Raw genomic sequence first — 21,870 nt, 5'->3', positions numbered from 1 at the left:
GATGTTTGACTGCAGATGCATGATCTTATTAGGAACCCTGACTTGCCCATGTGGCATTGCTCTAAGTTAGGGATTTTTCCTTATTTAGGAAATAATAAATTTTGAAATGGTTTAAATAAAATTCTGTTCATACCAAGAGAAGCTGGGAATTTTGAGGAATCAGGGAATGACTTTCAACTATCTACACTGTAATTTATTTTTAACTTTCGTAGTAAACTATTCCATTTCCCACAGAATATTTATCATCATTATTCAAGCTGGCTCAATTTCACCTTGTCTGCTGAAGGTCATAATTTTCACAAAACTTATAGTACAGGGAGTCTTCTGGTTTCATGCTTGTCTTCCTTCTCCAGCCCTGAAACAACTCTCCCTGAGCTCTGTTGCTTTTGGAGTAACAAGATAAATGTTTTTACTGAAAGTATTTTGAAAGTAATTGACACCAAATGTAGGCATATTGTGACAGAAGTATAGGGAAAGGAATATATTTTCACCTTCATAGAAAACTAGATGTATTCTTCACAGTGCATTTTGATATGCTTAAAGGTTTTCTGTTAATAATCTATATGGCCCATGGGCTCTGGTTTTGAATAAAATAAATGAGCTTACCAGGAAGGCTGTATTTGTGATCTCTAGGCAGATTCTCAGCACGGTAGATTCACCCAGCATTGCAGTGGAAAGACTTAATTTGTGCTCTGAAAAATCATAATGCCTTCAGGGAATGCTAGAGGTGAGAGAAAACCTGTTCTTGACCATGAATCCTCCCCAAATAACAAGCAGAGGTAGTGTCACATGAAGACATACATCTTGGTTTTGGGTTTTTTTGGGCTTTTTTCCTCTTGAGTTTATCTTCTTACTCTGTTTCTGTCCTCCCCAATGCCACTGCCTCTCCCTAGATGACAGCAGAACCACAAGCCAGCTGGATGAGTTTCAGGAGTGTCTATCCAAGTTCACGCGCTACAATTCTGTCCGACCCCTGGCAACGCTGTCTTACGCTAGTGACCTCTACAATGGCTCCAGCATAGTATCCAGGTAAGACATACTGCAGCTCTGACAGTGCATCTCAGGCTGATACAGGCTGCTGAGGCTGAGTTAATAACCTGTATCAAACAAGTTACGGTCTGTACATATATAACACTTTGCAGTCACTTCCCAAAAACAGTTTTGTGTGATTATCATTGATCTGCAAAGGCGCTCAAATGCCACAGTAGCACCTTTTATTCCTGTTGGTGTTGGTCAAACTGGAATGCAGAACCTTTGAGGAGCCAGTGAATATTTGCAGGTGTTGTGATAAAGCACAAAGCCTGTTGTAGGCTCAGTCATCTTCATGTTAGTATAGTTGTATTGTAAGTGATGCAGTTCTAGCATTTTAAGAAACATCCATCTTGCTTGGTGTTGGTAGTTTTAAGAATCTGTGATGGTTTTAAATATTGTTGGTAGATCCAGTCATAATGGCAAATATTATAAAAGCTGAGTTTTTAACTGCGATGGTTTGAACTCTTGAGCGTTGGAAACTCTGTTTACAGTGCTAAACACTAGTGAGGGGGTGCTTGTGGTAAAGCCAACTCAACAGCTCCGTTCTTGCTAGCAAGAGCTCTGTATCCCCTGCCATGTGCAGTGGTCATGTCCTGTGCACTGCTGCTGAAGCTCATCTGAGCCTCTCATGGACCACTTTGGACACTTAATTGGTGAAATGCTGTTGACAGTCTTTCAACAGAATTAGTTTCTTCTAGTTTAGCTCCATGAGCCAGCTCCCTTGGGGATTAGGCTTAAGAGAGCACATGGGGTAGGGAGAGGCCGGGACCTGCCACCAGCACTAACCTTAAACTGGTTTCAGTAGCTGTGGAAGCATACCTTGGGGGATTTAATTAGTCTGGTAGCTTGTTTCGAGCTGGTTGTGGTGGAAAAAATGATGCAACATGTTAACTGGAAAATCTTTTCTGCATGGCATATGCAGGACCTGTTAGCTTCATATGGGTGTTTCACAAATTTAAATGCATTTGTTCACAGCAGTTTTTTGAGAGAGAGAAGTAGTATCATCTCTATTTTATACATGGGGAGCAGGAGATCCAAAGTGGCCATACTTGACATCTTGAAAAAAACATTACAATGACATGATGCGTTGAACTTGGGTTTTCTGAGTCTTGATCTGATGCCTTACAAAGGGGCCATTCGGACAGTGACAGAATATCTTCAATGTTTGTTGAAAGACCCCAAGAAATTTGCCCTACTTGAAGAAATTGAGGCATGTGTGGCATAGAATATGTGGGGTTTTTTAGAGCAGCGTTGATTCCTTAACTACTGCAATATGTAGCAGGAATATATAATGTCCGACTTAGCCACAGAGGTCAGAACACAATAATCACTGATCTGACGTACACTTAACCTGCAGTGATTGGGTTCACACTAGCTGCAATGAAATGCAGATGGGAATCTCACTGCAATGTAGACAGACTTCCTCAGCTACCAACTTCAGCATGGATTGGATTTTGTTCCTTTGCCCTTTCTTCTCCTTGACATTCTGCAAGAGCAGCATTTTTGTGGTATTTGGTTAGAAAATGCTGGAAGGGCAGTAAATCTCGTTCCCGTTTTGAAGGAGTTATAATTCTTGGGTGAAATACATGTTTGAAAAGTACATGTGTTACTGTTAGAATGAAGATACTGTGGGGCCTCCCTCCAGGCCAATGCTAGAATTGGTAGTTAAATGCATTAACTGAAAAATAACTTGGCTTCCAACTCAATGGTCTCCCCTGCTCATGGTTTTTATTTATCAAAGCATTTAAGAAATTTTAAGGGGTTTTTGTATGTGGGCTGAGTAAGACTGTTTACATCTGAGCATGTCCTTAAGTGCTTTGGTAAAGCAGGGCTGCTGAATGTGTTGCTGCTGTAACTCTTGTTAGCTACTGGCTAACCAAACAATTCCTTTAAAGTTTGAATTTGTTAATGAAGAGTTTACATGTAGTATGTGTTGGCCAACACACTTCTGTGTTCATTACAGTTCTTCATCCAAATGAATAGACTCAAGTTCAGAGAGAGTCTGTGAAGCTAAATCAGGTGTGTGTGTTGGTGATGGCGGCTTAAGATGATAAAAGAGCAGCTTTTTAGGTACCCATGGATGGGCCAAATTATTTATTGGGGCACTTTAAAAGTTTATTTTCATTTTTTAAATCTGAAAAGTTTTGTTGTTTATTTGGTCCACTGCACTGATTTCTAAATGTGTTCTGGGCATGCAGCAGGTAACACTGAAATGACAAAAAGTTTGTCTTGCTGCTTAGCTGTTGCTGGTGAGACAAATGCATTTAAATACAAAGCAAATATAAGGTTAATAAGTAAGGAATCCTCATAATTTTTTTAGAAAGTATTTTAAAAGGGTATTTTAAGTATGCTGAAGAATAAAAGTAGAATTGAGTGGAAGTTAAACTTCCTTGTACTTAATTTAGCTTGTGGGTTTTTTTAAATAAACTGCTGTTACAAATAGACAGAATACAAGAGTGTTTGCACTGTTTTAACCCTACATGAAGTTAACAGACTGGACTCTAAAAGATCTTCTGTCTTAAAGAGGTTTTTAAGATGTATAAGCTTTATGTTTGCAAAGGAAGAAGATGGAAATATGTTCCTTATCTGCAAAACCTTGATGTTTATTTAGAAGGGAAATAAAACTGTGTTTATGGTAACAGGGTGAAAAGTGTAACAGGGTGAAAAGTGTGATTAAAGACTGTATATAAACAGGCTGGGAAAAAAAAAACCCTGAAACTGAGCAGCAAGAGTATTCTCCCGAGTGCCTTGCCACAAGCACATTTATGAATGTCTGGACTTCTTGAGGACTAATAAAAGACCGTAAACAATACTATGTACGTTGTGTTACTATAAAAATTCTGATGAAATATTTAGGAAAGCTACAGTTGCCTTCTGGGCTGAAGGGGCAAGCCAACGCTCTGCTCTCCGCTTCAGGTTTCCCCAGCCTGGCATGGAGCTTGCCAGAGGGACCTGTGCTGAGCCTTGCGGGGCTGGCAGCTCTGCGGCGGCCGTGCAGCATCCGCACGGTGGCAGCCGTCGGTTGCAGTGCTGGCAGCACCGGGCTGTGGGGGACTGATGCAGGGGCTGGTACCTAAGCTGTGCATCTTCCATCACGGGCTTACAGCCTTATTTAGAAGGGTGGCAATTGTAAGCCTAGTGAGAGAGCTTACTTACCTTGCTTAGTAACATGCTCATAAGCAAAATTTACAACCCTCAGTCCTTCCCCCCCCCCCCCCCAATTTGCTTCAAGAAAAAACAGACTAGCAGAGAAGGATGTTCAGTGAAAACACGTTCAAGGCTCTGCAATTGCAGGTCCCTCAGTTTTGCTTTAACATTAGGGGGACTTTCAGCAGGCTTGCAATATGAATGTACATGTACCTCAATATGCTGAATGGTTTTTATACACTCGGTTCTCTTAAGTACCAAGCATTTACACGGTTTTCACAAGTATATTCAGTTTTGTTAGAACTGGGCCACGGAATAAATTTTCCATTTATTATGCCCCCAGACAGAGCAGTCGTCAGAGCTTAACTTTTCTTCTCCCCGCTTGCTGTGGCAGTAAATAGTAAAGGCTTTCTTTTAAAGATGAGTCTGTAAACTGCAGCGTTAGCATTACAATGATTTATGTAGAAAATTGCTTTAGCACTGTCAGAGGCCTTCAGAGAATAATGTGGCAGTCTCTCATATTTTTTAAAAAAACCAGAAAAATCCAAGAAACAGACTACAGCAAGATGTCTGTCTGAAACCTGGTTATCAGAAAGCCAGTTCTCCCTGCCAGGTGGTTCCCAGGTCTGGTAGAAACAGGAGTACATCTCTCCCGGACGCCCGGAGGTTTAGGGGCAAATGGTGTGGGTTTTTGTCAACTGATCAGACTTCAAATTCTTCTGGGTTAGCTTACAATTTCTCTGAAAGTTCTTAAACGGACATCTGAAGGGTTTTGGGTAGCCAAGACTATTTATCTAAAGGCATAGTGATTTACAGAGGAAAGAAACAACTTGGTTTTTGGCTGCTGAAACCTTATTCAGCTCATCTGCTGAATCTTGAGACAGTGTTCAAAAACTGGATCTTACCTTTGGCGTCCATTATTCCTTTTTTTTAATTGCTTGTTTATTATTCCATTGCCTCTAAGTAATGAACAAGATATGAAGAGGTTTCTCTTAGCATTCAAACAGTACAGTTAAGTCACTTTCAAGATTGTATTTTTGTTTGTGTTGACCCTTTTTAGTATCCTTTGAAATCCTTTCTTCAAAGGTGAGCTTGAAAGAAAAACCATCCCTTAGGAGCATGTTTTCCATCTATTCATTGAACCATCCTTTTTTTTCCCCCCCCTTTTTTTACTTTGGACTACAATTACTTGTCCATATAAATTCTCAAATCTGGACTTTAACACAAAACCTTTTAGTCCTGTGTCTACCATAACAAGTCCCTTTTTAACTTTTTTTTTTAATGCTCTGGCCTGGCTAAGATTAGATGAGCCATTTTATTAAGTTTGTGATTGGCAATGCTTCTATCTTGGTGGTAAAGATAAATGGAAGAAATGTAAGTGGGTTTATCTTTCACAGGATTATGTTTCAGAGTACAGTAGATACTGTTCCTTGAGAAGATGAGAAATGAAGAGGGCTGAATTTTTCTTGTAGTCTGTTAAATCAATCATTTTTTAAATGGGCTCTTATTTACAAGTGGCAGCTCTGAGCTGCGGATGGATCTGTCTTATTTGTACTGTTCCCACAACTGGAAGGAAGAAAGAAATGCTTGGATAAAGAGACTTGAACTGTAGAGTGGCTGAGGAAACTTGAAGTATAATACCCTGAACCTACTTGAAGTTTGTGCTTCTCCTGCGGTTCTCTTGCCTTATTTCATCTGAGGTTTTGGCCCACAGACCAGAGGTTGTCTGAGGCTGGAATGGGATTTTGTTTAATTAGAGCTGAGTAAAGTACAGAGCCTTTCCCTTACTGTGTCTTCCTTTTCTCTGGAGTGTAGAACTGGTACATTTCCTAGTACATAACTGTGGTCTGCATCCCTTGAGCAGAAGCTAAATGTGACTCATACCCAGCAGAAGGGTTATACAGATGTCAGTTTAGATCTCTGAATTCAGAGTTCAGAGACACTCTTAACTCTGTAACGTCCCCAGGACAGGCTGCTAGTGCCAGAAGGGACTCTGAAACCAGAAAGGAGCATGTCTGCTTTTATCTCTAGTCTTTACCTGAAAAGTAAACCTTCTGGTGACTGCAGTGACACTGCAGAGAGAGAAGTCTGTTCTTTTGTCAACATAAGCTTTCACTTTTAGGGGTAAAACTTAAATAACTTGAAATTAAGTAGTCAATGAATGGAAGTTGCATGGCTACCAGTGGGACCTCATTTGTTTCCTAGTAATTTCAGACTATTTCATAGTCGGAGGATCTTTTTCCCATTAAGCTCTCTTAGTACTTCAAACCTGTCTCCACCTGCAGATAATTAGATGAGGTTTTTTAGTTTGATTTAAACTTTGTGAATCTTTATAAATGGTCTGTTAAAAGTATTGAACAGTCTTTTGATGAATTTGGGAATTGGCTTTTAAACAAAATGTATTTAAACAATGATTGCTCTTCATGATTTTTTCTTTTTTTTTTATCTTGAAGAAACTTTGTGCAGTTTATGTAAGCAGTTTCCATTTCTTGGCAAATGTCGTGTTGTGTTCGCTGGCTGCAGTGTGGGGCTGTCCAGCATTGGAGCAGGTTTCCAGCAGAGGCTGTGCAAGCACCATCCTTGGAGGTATTCAAGAACTGGCTGGGGAAAGCCCTGAGCAACCTGGTCTGACCAAAGACCTGCCCCTGCTCTGAGCAGGGTATTGGACTAGAGACCTCCAAGTCTTGGGGAAGGTACTCTTGTGATAAAGGTACATGATCAGCTCATTAGAAACTTGAGATTCTGTCCTGACCTTCTGCCAAGCATATTCCTCTGGCCTTAGGTTTTAAGGAAAAGCAACGTCCTTATGTGGCTTAGCCATGTATAGTGCAAAATGAAATTCATTTCCTATGAACTTTGGGATCCCCCACTTACAAATGGGGTTTAATTTAAACAGGATTGTATGTATTAGAATAAGACTGGGCTTTTTTGAAGAGATGCTTCATAAAAGTGCAGGAACTTAAAATGGATGCTGTAGTGTCAGGAATGTCTTCTGAGAAATTAATATTTAGGGTGAGAAGATGGTACCATGTGGTAGTTGCATTACATCATTGCATCTGCCCCTTCTTTGACTGATGAGGACAAAAATCTTTTCTGTGACGCTGCAGGTAGCTGCCCTTCTGTTCCTTCTGATGTTTGTGTCATAATGGCTATCATCAGGCAGTGGTGCTGTGTCTTGGCCTTGGGAGTTGGACCTGCAAGCCATGAAGGCTGTGGTTTTGCAGCATCTTAGATGTAGAATGTCCATGCTGACAGCGTTGGTAAAAGGCAGATTTCCCTTGATTTCCCCTCCAACTTTATAGCTTGTTTTCAATGTTGAATGTTGATACAGTGAATTTTTGCATCTGCTTGGAAAAACAAGCCTGTTATTAATAGAATATTTCTGTAGCTTATTACAGTGTGCTTTTAATTCTCTAGCCATATTTGTTGGAAATGCCTGAATTTGCTAGGAGGTCATTATCTGAAAAGCATTAGCATGCCTTCAGATTTTTTGTTAGTTAGTCTGTAAAATGGTAGGTAGTTGAAAAAAATATACTGAGGTAGTCTGTTAAGGCATGCAAAGATGTATGGTGCGGGCTTAAACAGTTCTGAGAAAAAAACCTTACAAGCAGCTCAGCTTGGAGAAGAGGCTTGAGCTAATGATTATTCATATTGTCTCTATCAATAAATACAGACTCTAAGACAGAGGTGTTTGCGATTTATATGCTGCATAGGTGTTCTGCAGAATAAGTTATGAAGTGACACTTATGTTCTTACAGAATTACATACAAGTGTGTGTATACATGTGTGCAAATGAAGGTGGAAGATCAAGTTTTTCTATATGATACTGAGTGAAATTAAGGGTATTCATAAGCACCTTTGATTCTAAAGAGTAATTTAAGGATAGCATAGAAAATACTGATCAAAAAAGATTCAAAACACTATCAAAACAATCTCCTGAAACAGATTTAGCAGTTGGATGAAAAAATGCTTCAAATGGAATTTTAACCTCATTCTATCATCACCAGGCAGCAGAACCATCGGAGTTAATTGTCCCAGCTTATTCTTTGGCTCCTTGAGACGTCTCATCTGCAGTGTATGGACCCGATATTTATGAAGGCTGGTGTCCTGACTCATGGTGCCTGTTGGATTGAGCTGAGGTGTCTAAAGAGGTTATTCCCTCCAGCTGTCCCTCCTGATGCTCTGTTGCAGGGTGTCTGGCAGAAGAGCTGGCGACAGTGTTGAGCGAACTTGGAGGCTTGGGTTAATAATACGGCAGGCTGTGTACTGGGGCACTGGTCTGGGGTGTGATTTGTTCTGAGAAATGGGAACTCTGACAGTGTGGTCAGCTGGACACAGAAATGTCTTCCACTGCTGCAGCTAAATCACGGAGGAATCATGAATTGAAGCTATGGACAGACTGTGTTGTTTACAGTCTCAGTACTGATGGAGGTTTGCTGTGCTGAGCTCTTTCAGATGTATTTCTTTGTGTGTGTCTTTGCCTTCCTTTCTGGAAATATTTCCCAAGCTTGAATGCAGAAAGAAGGCAGCTGAGTATGTTTGGAGACTTAAAGCCTCTTCCACCTTAGTATTTTGTAACTAAGGCTGTGCTCGTGCTACTGTCAGAGCTGTTCGTACCCTACTGTGTATGAGCCCAGCTGGGAGAAATGGCAGATCCTGGTTTTCAAATATAAATAGGCTACCCAAAATATTACAGCAGGCAGACTGATAATTTGGCTTGAATTTTAAATAGTGTTGTAAGAAACATTCTGCATTTAACTGTTGGCACTGTTAGTTAACATTTCTCTACTCTAGCTTATTTAAAATGGTGTTTGTGGAAAAACTGAATCTAATCCTCATTAACTTGCATGGTAGTTTTTTGCAATGGCTTTGGCTCATTGTACTTCTGTGTATCTGGCATATAAACCCTGGGATTGTCGTCATCGTCTCTTCAGCATGCAGAAGAGCATCGCCTAGCAGTAAAGTGGCTTTTCATCAATACGCTTTATGTTCAGTTGCTTGCAAAATTCAGTAGTTCCCTATAGGTTTTCTCATCATTAGTGCTAATTAAGCCAGGTTCCCCTGAATACATGTGTGAAAAAAAAAAATTTACGCAGTAGAACAGGATGTCGCTAGCTATAGGGTCTTATAGACAAGGCTGGAAGTCTGCTATGGCTTCCTGGGAGATTCTGGGTTGTATTTAGAGGAGATTAGGTTCAAGGTTGCCTTCCCCCCAAAGCAGAGGGGATCATCGTTCTGAAAGTTGAGCTATTGCAGGAAGCATAATTAATCTCTCGTAGCATAGTATATTCTCTCATTCAGTTTAAAAAAAAAGAATGATTCTGTCTTATCTGGTGATGACAAAGCATGAAAGTAGCTCTGTTGGTTTTGATTTCAGAGCTGTGAGATGGAACTAAGCCCACCAAACCTCCTCAATTCAGATTTAATAGTCTCCTTTAAACAAGCTCTTTATGGAATGAGAGTATCACTAAGTGGTCTCTGTTAGAACTGATGGCATTTCATTACACTTAAAAGGATTTTTGTGAGCATGAAGTGGGCCTGGAACTAGGTCTAATGACATTACTTTGTCAACGTAGTACCTTTTTATGCCTTTTTTCAAATGGGGCAAAATAAAACTCCAGGCTACTGTGGCTGCAAGAAAGATGCTGGAAGTGTGACTGCAGCATGACTGGTGCAATAATGTCTTCCCTAGAGGGAGCCCAGAGCTGAGGTCTGTCCTTCTCTGTGCAGTGCAGGCTTTGATTAAATGTTATAATGCCCTTCCCTGTCTGTTGCCCAGCTGGGGGGGGTGGGGGGAGATAATCATCACACAGAGCTGAATTTCCAGTGTCATCTTTTTATGCTTCAAATAGAGGTTTGCTTAGGGGGAGCGTATTCCCATCACATGTTTGAAGCCTGGAGGATGTATGATGGCAGGGAGGGTACCCCTTGAATGGAAGGTCCATTCAACAGCAGCTGGTGCTGCTGAACCTGGAGCTGCAATATCGCAAACAACTCCAAGGAATAGGAACAAACTGAAATAGTTTGGGGTCCTCTGTCCCATGGTTTTCATTAGACTTCGGTTAGACTTAAATCTGATCCATTGAGAGGCCATAATTAATAGTAGCAAAGACAACTTTACCTTGATTAGAGGACAAATCGGCAATTTTCTGGTAATCTGGGGGTCACATCTAGCCCAAGTTAATGTGATTCTTGGGGATGAAGGTGTTTGCTCTCTGATAGGATGATTTGAGTGGAGTCTGATTTATACAGTTAGCTTATCCATGTAGCAGTCTAGAGAATCAAAGGGTTTTTCTTTAGGTGGTTCTTCCTGAGTAGAGATTGCAATAACCTGTCTGGGATTGTGGTATGTTTTCTCAGTTTATATTTTGGAAAACATTTAGTAGCACGGGGGTTTGAATCACGGAATATATTCAACCAGCAGTGGTCTAGCCTTGTCCCTGTGGCACAGGTTAAGGACTTCAGAATAGCAGCAGTGACTGCTATTTAGGTGCTGCTTTGGAGTAAGAAGTAACTAATTAAACTGTTGCTTTATTAAAAACAAACAAACAAAAACCCCCAACACTTTTAATTTCAACCACTCACAGCTTTAGCAAAACAGTCTTTTGATACCAAAACTTCATATACTTAATCTCAGTAGCCTTTGTTTTTATATGTGACAAAAAACAGACTTTGAGCTGATGGAGCACAAAATCTGAGCACTCTTAACAGCAGCTTCCTATGCCTGAATATAGCTTTGTTTTTAAAAACTACAAATTAGTATGCTAGTGCATGCTTAGTGACACTAATTACTTTGCCTTAAAATATCAGTCTGCTGTAAAAACAGTCTCTAAGGTATGTGATATTAATACCAATTTCTGTATTGGTCCCAGTTGCTGAACAGTCTGCAGTGGTGGCCATGGTGTTGGATTATAACCTAAATTTCTAATCTTTGACTTCTATACTTCAAAATGGGCATTGAAGATGGGCCACCAGGCTATAAGATGGTGGGACCTGGGATTGTTAGAAGTGACATGATATCCCTTGGAGGCCAGGGAGCAGAAGCACAAAGTGAGAAAGACTGCAAGGAAATATAAGTGAAGAGCAAAAGCTGCCATTATCTCTCCTTCCTTCCACCAATTAAGTCCCCTGAAACTGAAAACAGTATATCCAAGTTGCAAATACATATGGGGCCACAGCAAGATAGCAGTTGGGGTTAGAGATACAGAAATAGAAACAGAACCATATTAGTAAGAAGTAGAGCTGAAAGGCTTTGGTATAGTCAGGGAGGAAAATATATATATATATATATATATATATACACACACACACACATATATATAGTCCCATGGGGGACTGAGTCATCTACTTTGTGGAAATGGCAACTCCTACAGTCACAGCTGAGGCATTTATGATTATAGTAGCAATTGTAGAGTGTGTATGTGGAAAGAAGAGAGGAGCAGTTGACTGCAGACCTTTAATTGTAACTAGTGATGCCGTTAAAGGCAAATGTGGTTAGATGCAACCACCCCCTCCGATTTGAAGGAGTAGATATAGCACATACCCATTTCTCACAGAAGCTCCCTGGGCTAGGTGCCCCTCCAGTCTGACCCCTGGGGCGTTTCAAACTGCAATTTCAAGTACAGTGTGAGTTGCCCCAGGGCTTGGTTTGGAGGGCATCTAGCCCCATGCTGTTGTTGCAGAAGACCACAGAGCAGCCAACCTGGTTACTATCTGTAGAGTTGTCTCCTTGCAGCCTCCCAGCATCCACAGTTATTACACCGGGGATACAAAAGGGTGTATCCATGTTTATTTCTCTCAATATCTGGTACAGACCAGTTGTTCATGGATTACTGTTGTCAGGCTCACTCTGCCATCATCATATCCTGCAGGAGTAAGTACCTGGAGTGGTGGAGGGTGGGAGGGGCTTTTAAAGTGTAACTGGGAGGGGGGGGAACCCTCATCTGTCCCAAATCAATCTTCTGATGAGTGCCTCCTAGCTCTAGTGTAGAGTGACTTGTTGAACATCAGTCTTATTGTCACCTTGTTCATAACTCTTTTGGTAAGGCAGTTGCTCCAATCAATTTAGTTGTCCATCTGTATGTGTTCTCTAACTCCAATGTGTCCTCCTGGGATGTGGAGAACAACTGCACGCACCATCAGGATGCGAATGTAGCAAGGCTTTATACAGTGGCAGAACTGGTAAATACTTATTCTTTACTCTTTTCCCCACTGGTCTACCCTCAACACCAAGCCAAGCTTCCAGACACATTTCAGAAGTAATTTATTTCATAATTCCTTTTTTTTAGCTATGAGTGCTCCCCAAGGTCATAGGTTTTAGTATTAAAATAAAATTATTTATAATCTCACAGATTGAGAATAAAGCTAAGCAGCAGAGAAACCAAAACCCTCGAGAATGTGTTTATTTTCTATCAGCTCTTAGTGGTATTTCCATAGGACACCAGTCATTAACTTCTTCGGAAAAAGAAAACAGTGACTTGGGAATGGGAGATGTCTCTCTGTTGTGGTTTAACCCCAGCCAGTAACAAAGCACCATGCAGCTGGTCACTCCCCCCCCCCCCCCCCTCCCCCCCCAGTGGGATGGGGGAGAAAATCGGGAAAAGTAAAACTTGTGGGTTGAGATAAGAATGGTTTAATAGAACAGAAAAGAAGAAATTAATAATGATAACACTAATAAAATGACAACAGTAATAATAAAAGGATTGGAATGTACAAATGATGCGCAGTGCGATTGCTCACCACCTGCCGATTGACACCCAGCTAGTCCCTGAGCGGTGATTCCCTGCCCCCACTCCCCAGTTCCTATACTAGATGGGATGTCCCATGGTATGGAATACCCTGTTGGCCAGTTTGGGTCAGCTGCCCTGGCTGTGTCCTGTGCCAACTTCTTGTGCCCCTCCAGCTTTCTCGCTGGCTGGGCATGAGAAGCTGAAAAATCCTTGACTTTAGTCTAAACACTACTGAGCAACAACTGAAAACATCAGTGTTATCAACATTCTTCGCATACTGAACTCAAAACATAGCACTGTACCAGCTACTAGGAAGACAGTTAACTCTATCCCAGCTGAAACTAGGACACTCTCTTCTGTTTTCCCTGGAACAAAACAAACAATCTGTTCCTTTCAATTTGATTTTTGTAAGTAAATTCTGTTGCACATTTGTAAGTCTTTTTCAAATATCCAGGAGTTCTTGTGTCCCCAGAAGATTCCTTATAAAAATTTAGGTAGTCTTTGTTGGTCAGAAATACGGAGTTAAAAGTAGGTTGGGAAAAAAAAATAAAGGAGCAATTGCTAATTGTTTCTAATATGCACATCTTTGAGGAGCAAGGACCATTGCCAGCCCAAAAGGGAACTTCACTGGATGTTCAAATGATCTAAAATATGCCTTACCTCCAGTGCTTCCTTAAAAATACCAAACCAAAAATGTCCGAACTGGTCTCCTGTCTCTAGAGGAGGTTGCTTCATGCTAGGACTGAGGTAGGCTTGTAGCACACACAGATAGTTGGTGCTCAGTCTGCTCTCTGAGATGGTGAAAACATTCATTGTCACTCCCAAGTTAAGTCTACTTAACATAGTGCTACCAAAACACACTGCTCTTATTTTAGCAGGACACTAATAGCCATTGCATGCATGTTTTATGTCTTGCTTTGGGTTGCTGGTGGCTCTGTGCTTCTCGCCATGTGAAGTGGATGCTGTTGTCTAGCTGGTTTATCTCTTGACTCGATGGCCTTTTTGACAAAAAGGATAAAGTATTTCCTATTATTCTTACTGCATGTTATCGTTATGCTAATGACTAATTCACTTTGACTGTAGAAATGTGTCACCTGGAAACCAGAATGTTGTTCTTCAGAGCTGCCCCTGTTGTGTCTTTTGACAAAATAAAACTAAGTCCTTTTGTGAATTTTCATATAGATAAGCTTGTACATAAGCAAGCGCTTACATTGACACAAGGAGTTCAAGCAGTAAGTGACAGGAATACCATCAAGCTAGTTAAATGCAAATAAGCCTTGCTTAATACTAAACGTATTTAGAAGACTTTGTAGGAAAAAGCATGAAAATAACTGTTGCTATGCAAGTGGGCTGTTTGTCCTAATCCTGATTAGCCCAGGGGGAAGCAGACCTTTGCAAATATTAGGAATAGTTTCATATGGTAAATAATCCACTTGATTAACTACTTAGATTTTTTCATATTTTTCTTTATAAATTGCTTGCTAAAAGCCGACTGGCAGAAAGTGAGAATACTTGTTGTACCAGGACTGTGCATAGATGATGGTGTAGACGACTCAAGTGTGCGTTAAGCTTGCTGTGTTGGGTTTGCCTGCCTGCCTCACAGCCAACAAACATCTGTACAGGTGGTGGTTTATTTCTGCATCCTTTTCCTCCCTGCAGTGTCTTTGATGCTGTTTGAAGGTCACAGGTCTGCCGATCAATTTCATTGGTTGATGCTTTTTATTAATTTTTTTAATGATGCATTAACTTTTATAGACATATTGAAATACTCATTTGTTATGTCTACAGCATGTCTCTATGCTAAAAAAAAAAAAATAAATTAATGCTATAGAAGCAAACCCACCTCAGGTGAGAGAGCTTCTATTCTGTTCTAATAACTTGGCTTTTTACCAGACATTGTAATACTTTTTTTTTTTTTTCTTCAGCAGAAGGCTAAGGGTATAAATTGAACCCAAGTAGATGAATCGCTGCCATCAGTTTAGTTGTGCTTTACCTGAATCCACAGGGCAGTGAGCAGGAGCTGAGGCAGTGGTTCAATTAAGATTGTGGTACAAATAAATCTATTGTATTGTTATAGAGGCTTTCAATTATAAAATTCTTCGAGAGAACAGGGAGAGCTGACAAGACAAGACAGGCCTGAACGGTGCTTTAGTCCTGTTTGTATAAAAAGTGATTAGACTAGGGTAGGTCTGGGGCAGGGGGAGAGCAGTCTGGCTGCTTAGATGACTTCTTTCCATCTCCTGTTTTATTTAAATAGATGCATGCTTGCTTGCTTTATTCCTCAGCCGTCAGCGTGTTCCTTTTCCTTGCTTTTTGGAGGCTCGCAATTTTGTGGGCTTGACCCAACTAGCTTGTTTCTCCTCTAGCAAGCAAGCAGTCATGAGTGGGACCATCTCTTGCCTCTGCTTTGGAGAAGTTTAGGTGCCTGAGTTAAAAGGCCAAGTTGCAAGCTGCTTCATTGAATGATTTTATACTGTCGGGCTGCATATCGACAATCCTTTCTCTCCATAGTTTAAAAATAACTTGATGATATCTCCTTTACAAGGACTTGAAAACTCTGTTGGCATTTAAATTTATCTTCCCTTGAAAGCATTGCAGTGCTTCTGACTTCTCAGCTATGTTGAGGGGTAGAAAACTCTAGCTGTTATAGCTATGAGGGCAGCCTAATGAGCCCTCTTTCTTCTTCTAATTGGTTTAATGTTTTCTAATTGTAGAAAGGTACCTTAAATACCCCTGCTCTCAGGACTTTTCAAGCTGTATGAATGTGAAATCAGTTTAAATTCAGTTTTCTCTGCTGCTGTTCAGAACTTGCTGCCTGGTTCACAAATGCTCTGGCTTCTTGGAAGAACAAAATGTGACAGGGACAACAGAGACGGAAATGAATTACTGAGTGGAAGAACCTTGAAAGACACTTCTCAAAGTAGTAGATTAATTGCTTAGTCAAGAGACTTGAGGAGAGCTGGTTACTGATCATTTGACTGAGGGCAAATGCTACCTCCAAACCCTTTCTGGGAGGAGGAGCAAACTGGTTTCTCACTGAGGCCGATGCTTCTGAAAGGAGGTACGTGTATGTGCACATCCAACCTGCCCTGTCTGCAACCCGTGTTACTGCAGGCAGGGCAGGGGCTCCTAGGAAGCAGGCGGACTTCCCTGACTGCTAGATGTCTAAGAGATTTCTCTTGAGCCCTTCCAAGCTGCGAAGGTGGCAATGACATTAGCTGTTTATAATCTGCTGCCTGCCTTTCTCTCAGATGTATTTCATGTACAACCTCAGGCTTTTCTCATTTGCAGCTTAACTTTGTTACAAGGTGACTGCTTTTACTTCCAACTTCATTGATATCTATTACAAACTTGCCCTGCAGTTCAAGAAAAAAGGTGCCTCGGTTTCCAAGAGCAACCCTAAGTGGAAGTCATAGCATGCATGGCTTTTACAGTACTGATGATATATGTTTCGACCTTCTGTTGTTACTCTGGGAATTTAGAAGGGTTTTTTCCACAAGTACTGGTTTGCTGTGCATTAACACTTAAAGTTCACCAAGCTGCTGTATATAGGAGCTAAGGGATGCAGCGGTGCAACTGAGAGAAATCAATGGGCAGTCATCCCATAGCACGTTGATCATAGAGCATGCAGCTGAATATTAAGCACGTTTCCAGGGCGAGCTGTCAGCTTTGACGTTTGGTTACCATGTAATGTAGCTGGTGTAGTTGAACTGGAAAACCTCTAGAGCATCTAAACAAAGATCCTGTCTGCAGGAGGGAGATTGTGCTACCACAAAAAGTCTGTTTCAGTAAATGGAGAAGTGGGTGTGTATGGAGGGGATTAGAAAATGGTGTCTGACAGCAAGAACTCCATGCTGTTGGCATGTGCCAGACCTGACCGAGGTGTTGTGAACTGGGTATTTGCTAACTGCAAATTGTGATTCTTAGCTCTGCCATACCAAGATGTTTAGGTGGTAAAATGCCCTGCTGGTAAGCATATGTGTTGTGTTACGTAGTTCTCAACCTATGCTTTTGTTCCTCAGTATTGAGTTCGACCGAGACTGTGACTACTTTGCCATCGCTGGGGTGACAAAGAAGATTAAAGTCTATGAGTATGGTACAGTCATTCAGGACGCGGTGGATATTCACTACCCTGAGAATGAAATGACCTGTAATTCCAAAATCAGGTAGGTGTTGACTTTGTATTTGAACTCAGAGGGCCTTTTTAATTTGCTTGTTCACTTGCAGTAGCGGCTTTGCTTTCTTTATCCATTGTGGGAATGGGAGGGGAAAGGAGGAAAGCGGGAGCCAATGGAAAGCTTGCTTTGAATTTAGGGTGGGATCAGGTGGCACAAGCACTGTTACTTGTGTATGCTGGGCTCATCCCAAGGTGATAGCAGGCCCATGTATCTGGAGGAGAAAGAGACATAGGGTAGTAAACTGTTTTTGTGTTCCTTGCAAATGCCATTGGATACCTAATCAGTTAAAAGAAGAGTAAAAGCGGAGTAGTAGATATGCTCCAGGTAAAGTCTTAGGTTGTCTCAAGGTAACTTCTGTGCCCAGTTCTTCCTAATGGCATCAGATTCCTTCATGCTTTCTTCTCTTCATCAACCAGATCATTTCCATTCTGCTGAGAGGCTGCTAGTCCACAGGAAATGTGCCTTATTTGCACCTTCTGCCTATGAATTTGTCTGCCTGAAGTACTGTTCTGCTGGGCCTCATAATACAAGCTCTTGGGAAGAGACCTTGCTTGATTTTTGCTGCTGTACTGCTATCGTTACTGTCAACCTATTTATATCGTTACTGTCAACCTATTTATTTTTTTATCTTTTTAGATGACTTAAACCAAAGAAATATAGACCACCATGTCAGAACTTCAATTGAAAGAATCCAGCTAACATAACTTAAAAATCCTAATTAAAAAATTCTGTTAAAGCTCAAAAGTAAATAATACAGGCAATCAAACCAACTCAGTATTATAATACAAGTCTCCAGCATCTCTGCTGAACTCATTTGGGTTTTTTGGTACTCTACATTTTAAAAACAGTAAAGCACCCACAAAAGTGTAAGTAATAAATTTATGTAACAGTCTGGCTTCTACGAAAACAAAATGTTGTGCAACAAGATTAATAATGTTTGCAAGCCTGCTTTATAGTGTAAAAGTCACATTTAGTTTTTTAGTTGATGCATTTCTTAAGATAGATCAGTCACTCCTGTATCAGTCATGCTGATTATTCATAGGAATTGTGTAACACTGTTTTGTGAAGGAAAAGGTGTAAATGCAACTGGCCCTAGGACTGGTTTTCAAGATGGGTAAAAACAGTCTGAGAGGGATTTGTATTGATAAGCCATACTGATTATGGAGCTTGTGTTTTGCTGGACTTGTAAAATGTTCAGCATTTTTGGCTGAGTCATAGCAGAGTTCACACTATTCAGCTTCATTATTCTGGAGAGAAGAGCAGAATAATAGGAGAACCATCTAGCAGTCGATTAATACCTTTTGCCTTAAGAAGGGGAGAAGCAATGTGTGTTTGGTATTTCTCAGTCTGTCTGAGAAGACTTCCAGACTTGCTACTTCAAATTTGACAGGGATCTACCCCAATGATCCTGCCAGTCATTAGATAGTTGGTTGTTTGTTCTCCCTTCTCCAGCAGCTGCTGGTGAGAAGAGCCATGTTAGCACCTTCACTGATGTTACTCTTGTCAGGTTTGTGCTCCAGACAAGACACTGCTTGCATTTAAGATTTCTTCTCTTCCTCAAATTTCATGCATATATAAATTATATATATATATGATGACGCTAAATGCATTGTCCTCTGATGCTATGTGCCTCAGTGGAGGTGGACTGGGTCCTCTTCTTTCATTTCTTTGCCCTAGTTTCTCTCATTCCTCCAGAGAAATGCATTTTTTTTCCCATTGGCACCTCCACGTTATATCAGCCTTCCTTCAGCATGTGGGTGCTCTTGGTTTTGACAGATAAAGTTAGGCTGTTAGTTGAGTGCATCCTTACTATATCCATTAGCTGTGCTGCCAGTCACTGGTGCTGGGTCTTGCTGGTGCAGTGTCGAGCAGCATAATAACTTGGTATTCTGAAGTGGTGTAGCTTGAGGGAGAAGTTATACATGAAGGCTGTAATTTCATTACAGAATATTGCAGTATGCTGAAAATGTGTGTGTATTATAATAAAAAAATCTAAACAAGTGGAGCCTGTTCTTTGTAAAAAGCCTTGGCTTAAAGCTGTTGATCATAATTTGGCTGGAGGTGCAGCTTCTTCCAGAGGCTTACTCTACCTGCTAGTGCCCTTTCTGATATTGAAGACAGATGTATTTCTGCTGTGGCACATGGGTGGTACCTCTCTTCGCAGCAGAGATGCAGGAGTCTGTGTGCAGATGGGATTCAGTGACATGTCTCTTCTGTTGAAGCTGGTGTGTGACACCGGCACAGCTTGTAATGTCCTTTCCATCCTCACGCGGCACCAGAGCTGTCTGTCTGCAGGCACTTTGGCTTTCAAAGACACATCATGGGATGCTCACCCTAAATTGATCCTGGTTAACCTTGTTCAGAGTGATGATGCTGGAACATAAATCATTTGTGGTTACATTGGTGACTCAGCTTTTGGAGGAGCAGCAGCTCTGATGGGCTTTTATAAAAGCAGACAGGTGACAACATTTGCAAGAGTCATGTCTGGCCAAGAGCAAGTCTGCTGGCCTGGAGCAGCTGTGGTAAGGGAAGCCCTGCTCTGCTGTGTGCCAGCTGGGCGCCTGCTGAAAGGTTGAGCTTCATGCCAGCAGTAATTGATTGTAGGCTTTTCTGGAGCAGAGCCCTGGTACCAGCTGTAGCTGAGTGTTTCTTCCTCTTTTCTAACCCCCTTTTTTTTTTACACCCACCTGCTTCTTAAATACATTCTTTTTTCATCATCTGCTGAGCTTTCTCATGCCTGTTTTTAAGAATGGAGAGGAAGTTGGTGTGTTGGGCTTCTGGTAAATGTGCATCACATCCCCCGGGAATGACAGTGGCATAAGCTTCCAGGAAAAACACAAGATGACACATAAATCCTCATAAAAATCCCATTTACAGATTCATAGCTTCAGTACAGAAACAAATCCTGGCATTGTGTAGTAGCTATAAACAGCACCCTGTGAGCTAATTATGACTTGCTGTGTCCCTAGCTATGGCAGACAATAATCTGTAGTTCCTCCGCACAGAAGGAGATTGGAAAGGACGAGAAGAGGATGAACAGCTAGCAGCGAGCCACAGCTCTTCTCTGATTTATTCAAGAGGCAGATTTGTTGTTTTGGCATAAGTTGCAGGGGGAGAAAAATAAGGAGATCTAGCGTTCAGGTAAAAAATTGGCTTTAGGCCTTGTTAATCTACAATAGGTGATGTGCAAGTGTGGTTAGGTAAATACGCTTTTGAAATCCATGTTTAGTATTCTGTGTGCTTACCACTCTGCAGCATCCGTACTTCAGTGATAGATGTTACCACAAACCTCCAAAATCAGCTGCATCTGTTTAGTCAACTGCAGTAAAAGCAAAGCATTGTAGGCTTTTTTAGGAAGCTGCTACTATTTTATTGTTTTCATTTTTCGGTGTCACTAAATCAAATGCATGATCGCTCTATCCTAATAGCAGTTCATGGGCATATTGCTGTCGGTTTTTAAAACGGCAGTGAGTTCTCACTATTAAGTTTAAATTAAGCAAAAACTTGCTGTACGGTGTTTTTCATCATAGAGTCTTTGCTTTTTCATCATAGAGTCTTTGCTATTTGGAGAGGTACGAGCTCTCTTTATGCTGAAAAACCTCATGAGCAGTTGTGTTGGATGCCCATATTTCCAATGCAGAAAATGTTTGACACTAAACAGGTTATAAGGAAATACACCTTCAACTTTCATGAATTTCAGTTCTCAGAGTAACTGCTTTACTTTGCAACAAGATGAAGTTTTTCTTTAAAAGTATTTGTCTCTTTACTAGAGTTTTTCTTTGGATTGATCAGAGAAAAGGTTGTTTGGTTTGTTGTTTTGTTTTTTTTGGGGGGGGATGGTTTTTTGGTTGTGAGGGTTTTTTTTTTGTTTGTTTGTTTCTAAAAACATTGATAATGGTAATGTAAGTCTGTATGTCTCTGAAGTATTTGGTTAGCGTTGTTATTCACGTGGATGTTCCTTGCAGTAATAGATCACTCCCTTTAAAACATTTCAGTCCTAAAACTACTGGGCATCGGTTGACTCATGGTTATAGACTGGATCTGGAGCACTTGGCACTCGGAAGCAGGTCAGACCACAGCAGTTTGTATCTTATTAAAAGCTTTAACTCTGTTTAACACTCACTGCCAGAGGCGCGGTTGACACCGGGTAACTTGATCCTGGATTTGAGATATTTCAGCCATAAAAATACTGGCTTGTGAAAGAAACATCAGCATGACTGACAACGCTAACCAAGCTGGCCCACTTGTGTCTCAGAATAAAATGAAGGATGCACATAAATCTTCACAGCGTCAAAATTTCTGTGTGTGCGGATTGGATGCCAAGGTTAGAGTGTTTTGGAGGTCGGTGATTAGCTTTCAACTAGAGTTTCTCTAGGCTAATCTTCTAGGAAGAAAAGCTATCACAACTTATGTCAAGACAAACCTCTGGGGTGTAACTATTGCCCTGTTTCTAGATTAAGGATCAAAGCAAAAACTGAAAAAATACAGCTACTAGTATTTAAAATAAAAGATGGTCTTGCACAACTCCTTTTAATCCAGTGCTGAATTATACATTATCTCAGCCTTAGGCAGCTATTTTTTGTATCCTATCTCATAGCCTCCACATTTCAATTTCTGCCTGGATGTGGCTGCAGGTCATCTAAAGGTTTTCTACGAAAGGTTTTTTTTGTGAACTTCTGGGGTTTTGATGCTTAACCTGTTTGAAATAAGGCTGTTTGAAGGCTGTGTAAGTTGTATTTTTGGTCCATCTCACCTTTGCCCTTTCCTTTTCCCTTCTCCAACTT

The 21,870-nt window shown here is 40.9% G+C and overlaps 1 protein-coding gene across 4 annotated transcripts in view; it reads left to right on the top strand.

Moving 5' to 3' along the window:
* COP1 (COP1 E3 ubiquitin ligase) overlaps positions 1 to 21,870 on the top strand; it is a 130,706-nt gene that overhangs the window by 38,375 nt on the left and 70,461 nt on the right. For all 4 annotated transcript variants that reach the window (XM_049807615.1, XM_049807614.1, XM_049807613.1 and 1 more), the window contains 2 exons: positions 894 to 1,029; positions 16,931 to 17,074. In XM_049807615.1, the coding sequence (XP_049663572.1) occupies positions 894 to 1,029; positions 16,931 to 17,074 (280 nt within the window). The remainder of the gene's footprint in view (positions 1 to 893; positions 1,030 to 16,930; positions 17,075 to 21,870) is intronic.

The sequence above is a fragment of the Accipiter gentilis genome, chromosome 8 (genome assembly GCF_929443795.1).
Source record: "Accipiter gentilis chromosome 8, bAccGen1.1, whole genome shotgun sequence".
In the NCBI taxonomy this organism is placed as follows: Eukaryota; Metazoa; Chordata; class Aves; order Accipitriformes; family Accipitridae; genus Astur; species Astur gentilis.
Note: the sequence above shows the minus strand (reverse complement) of the source record. Positions and strands in the feature narration are given on the sequence as shown.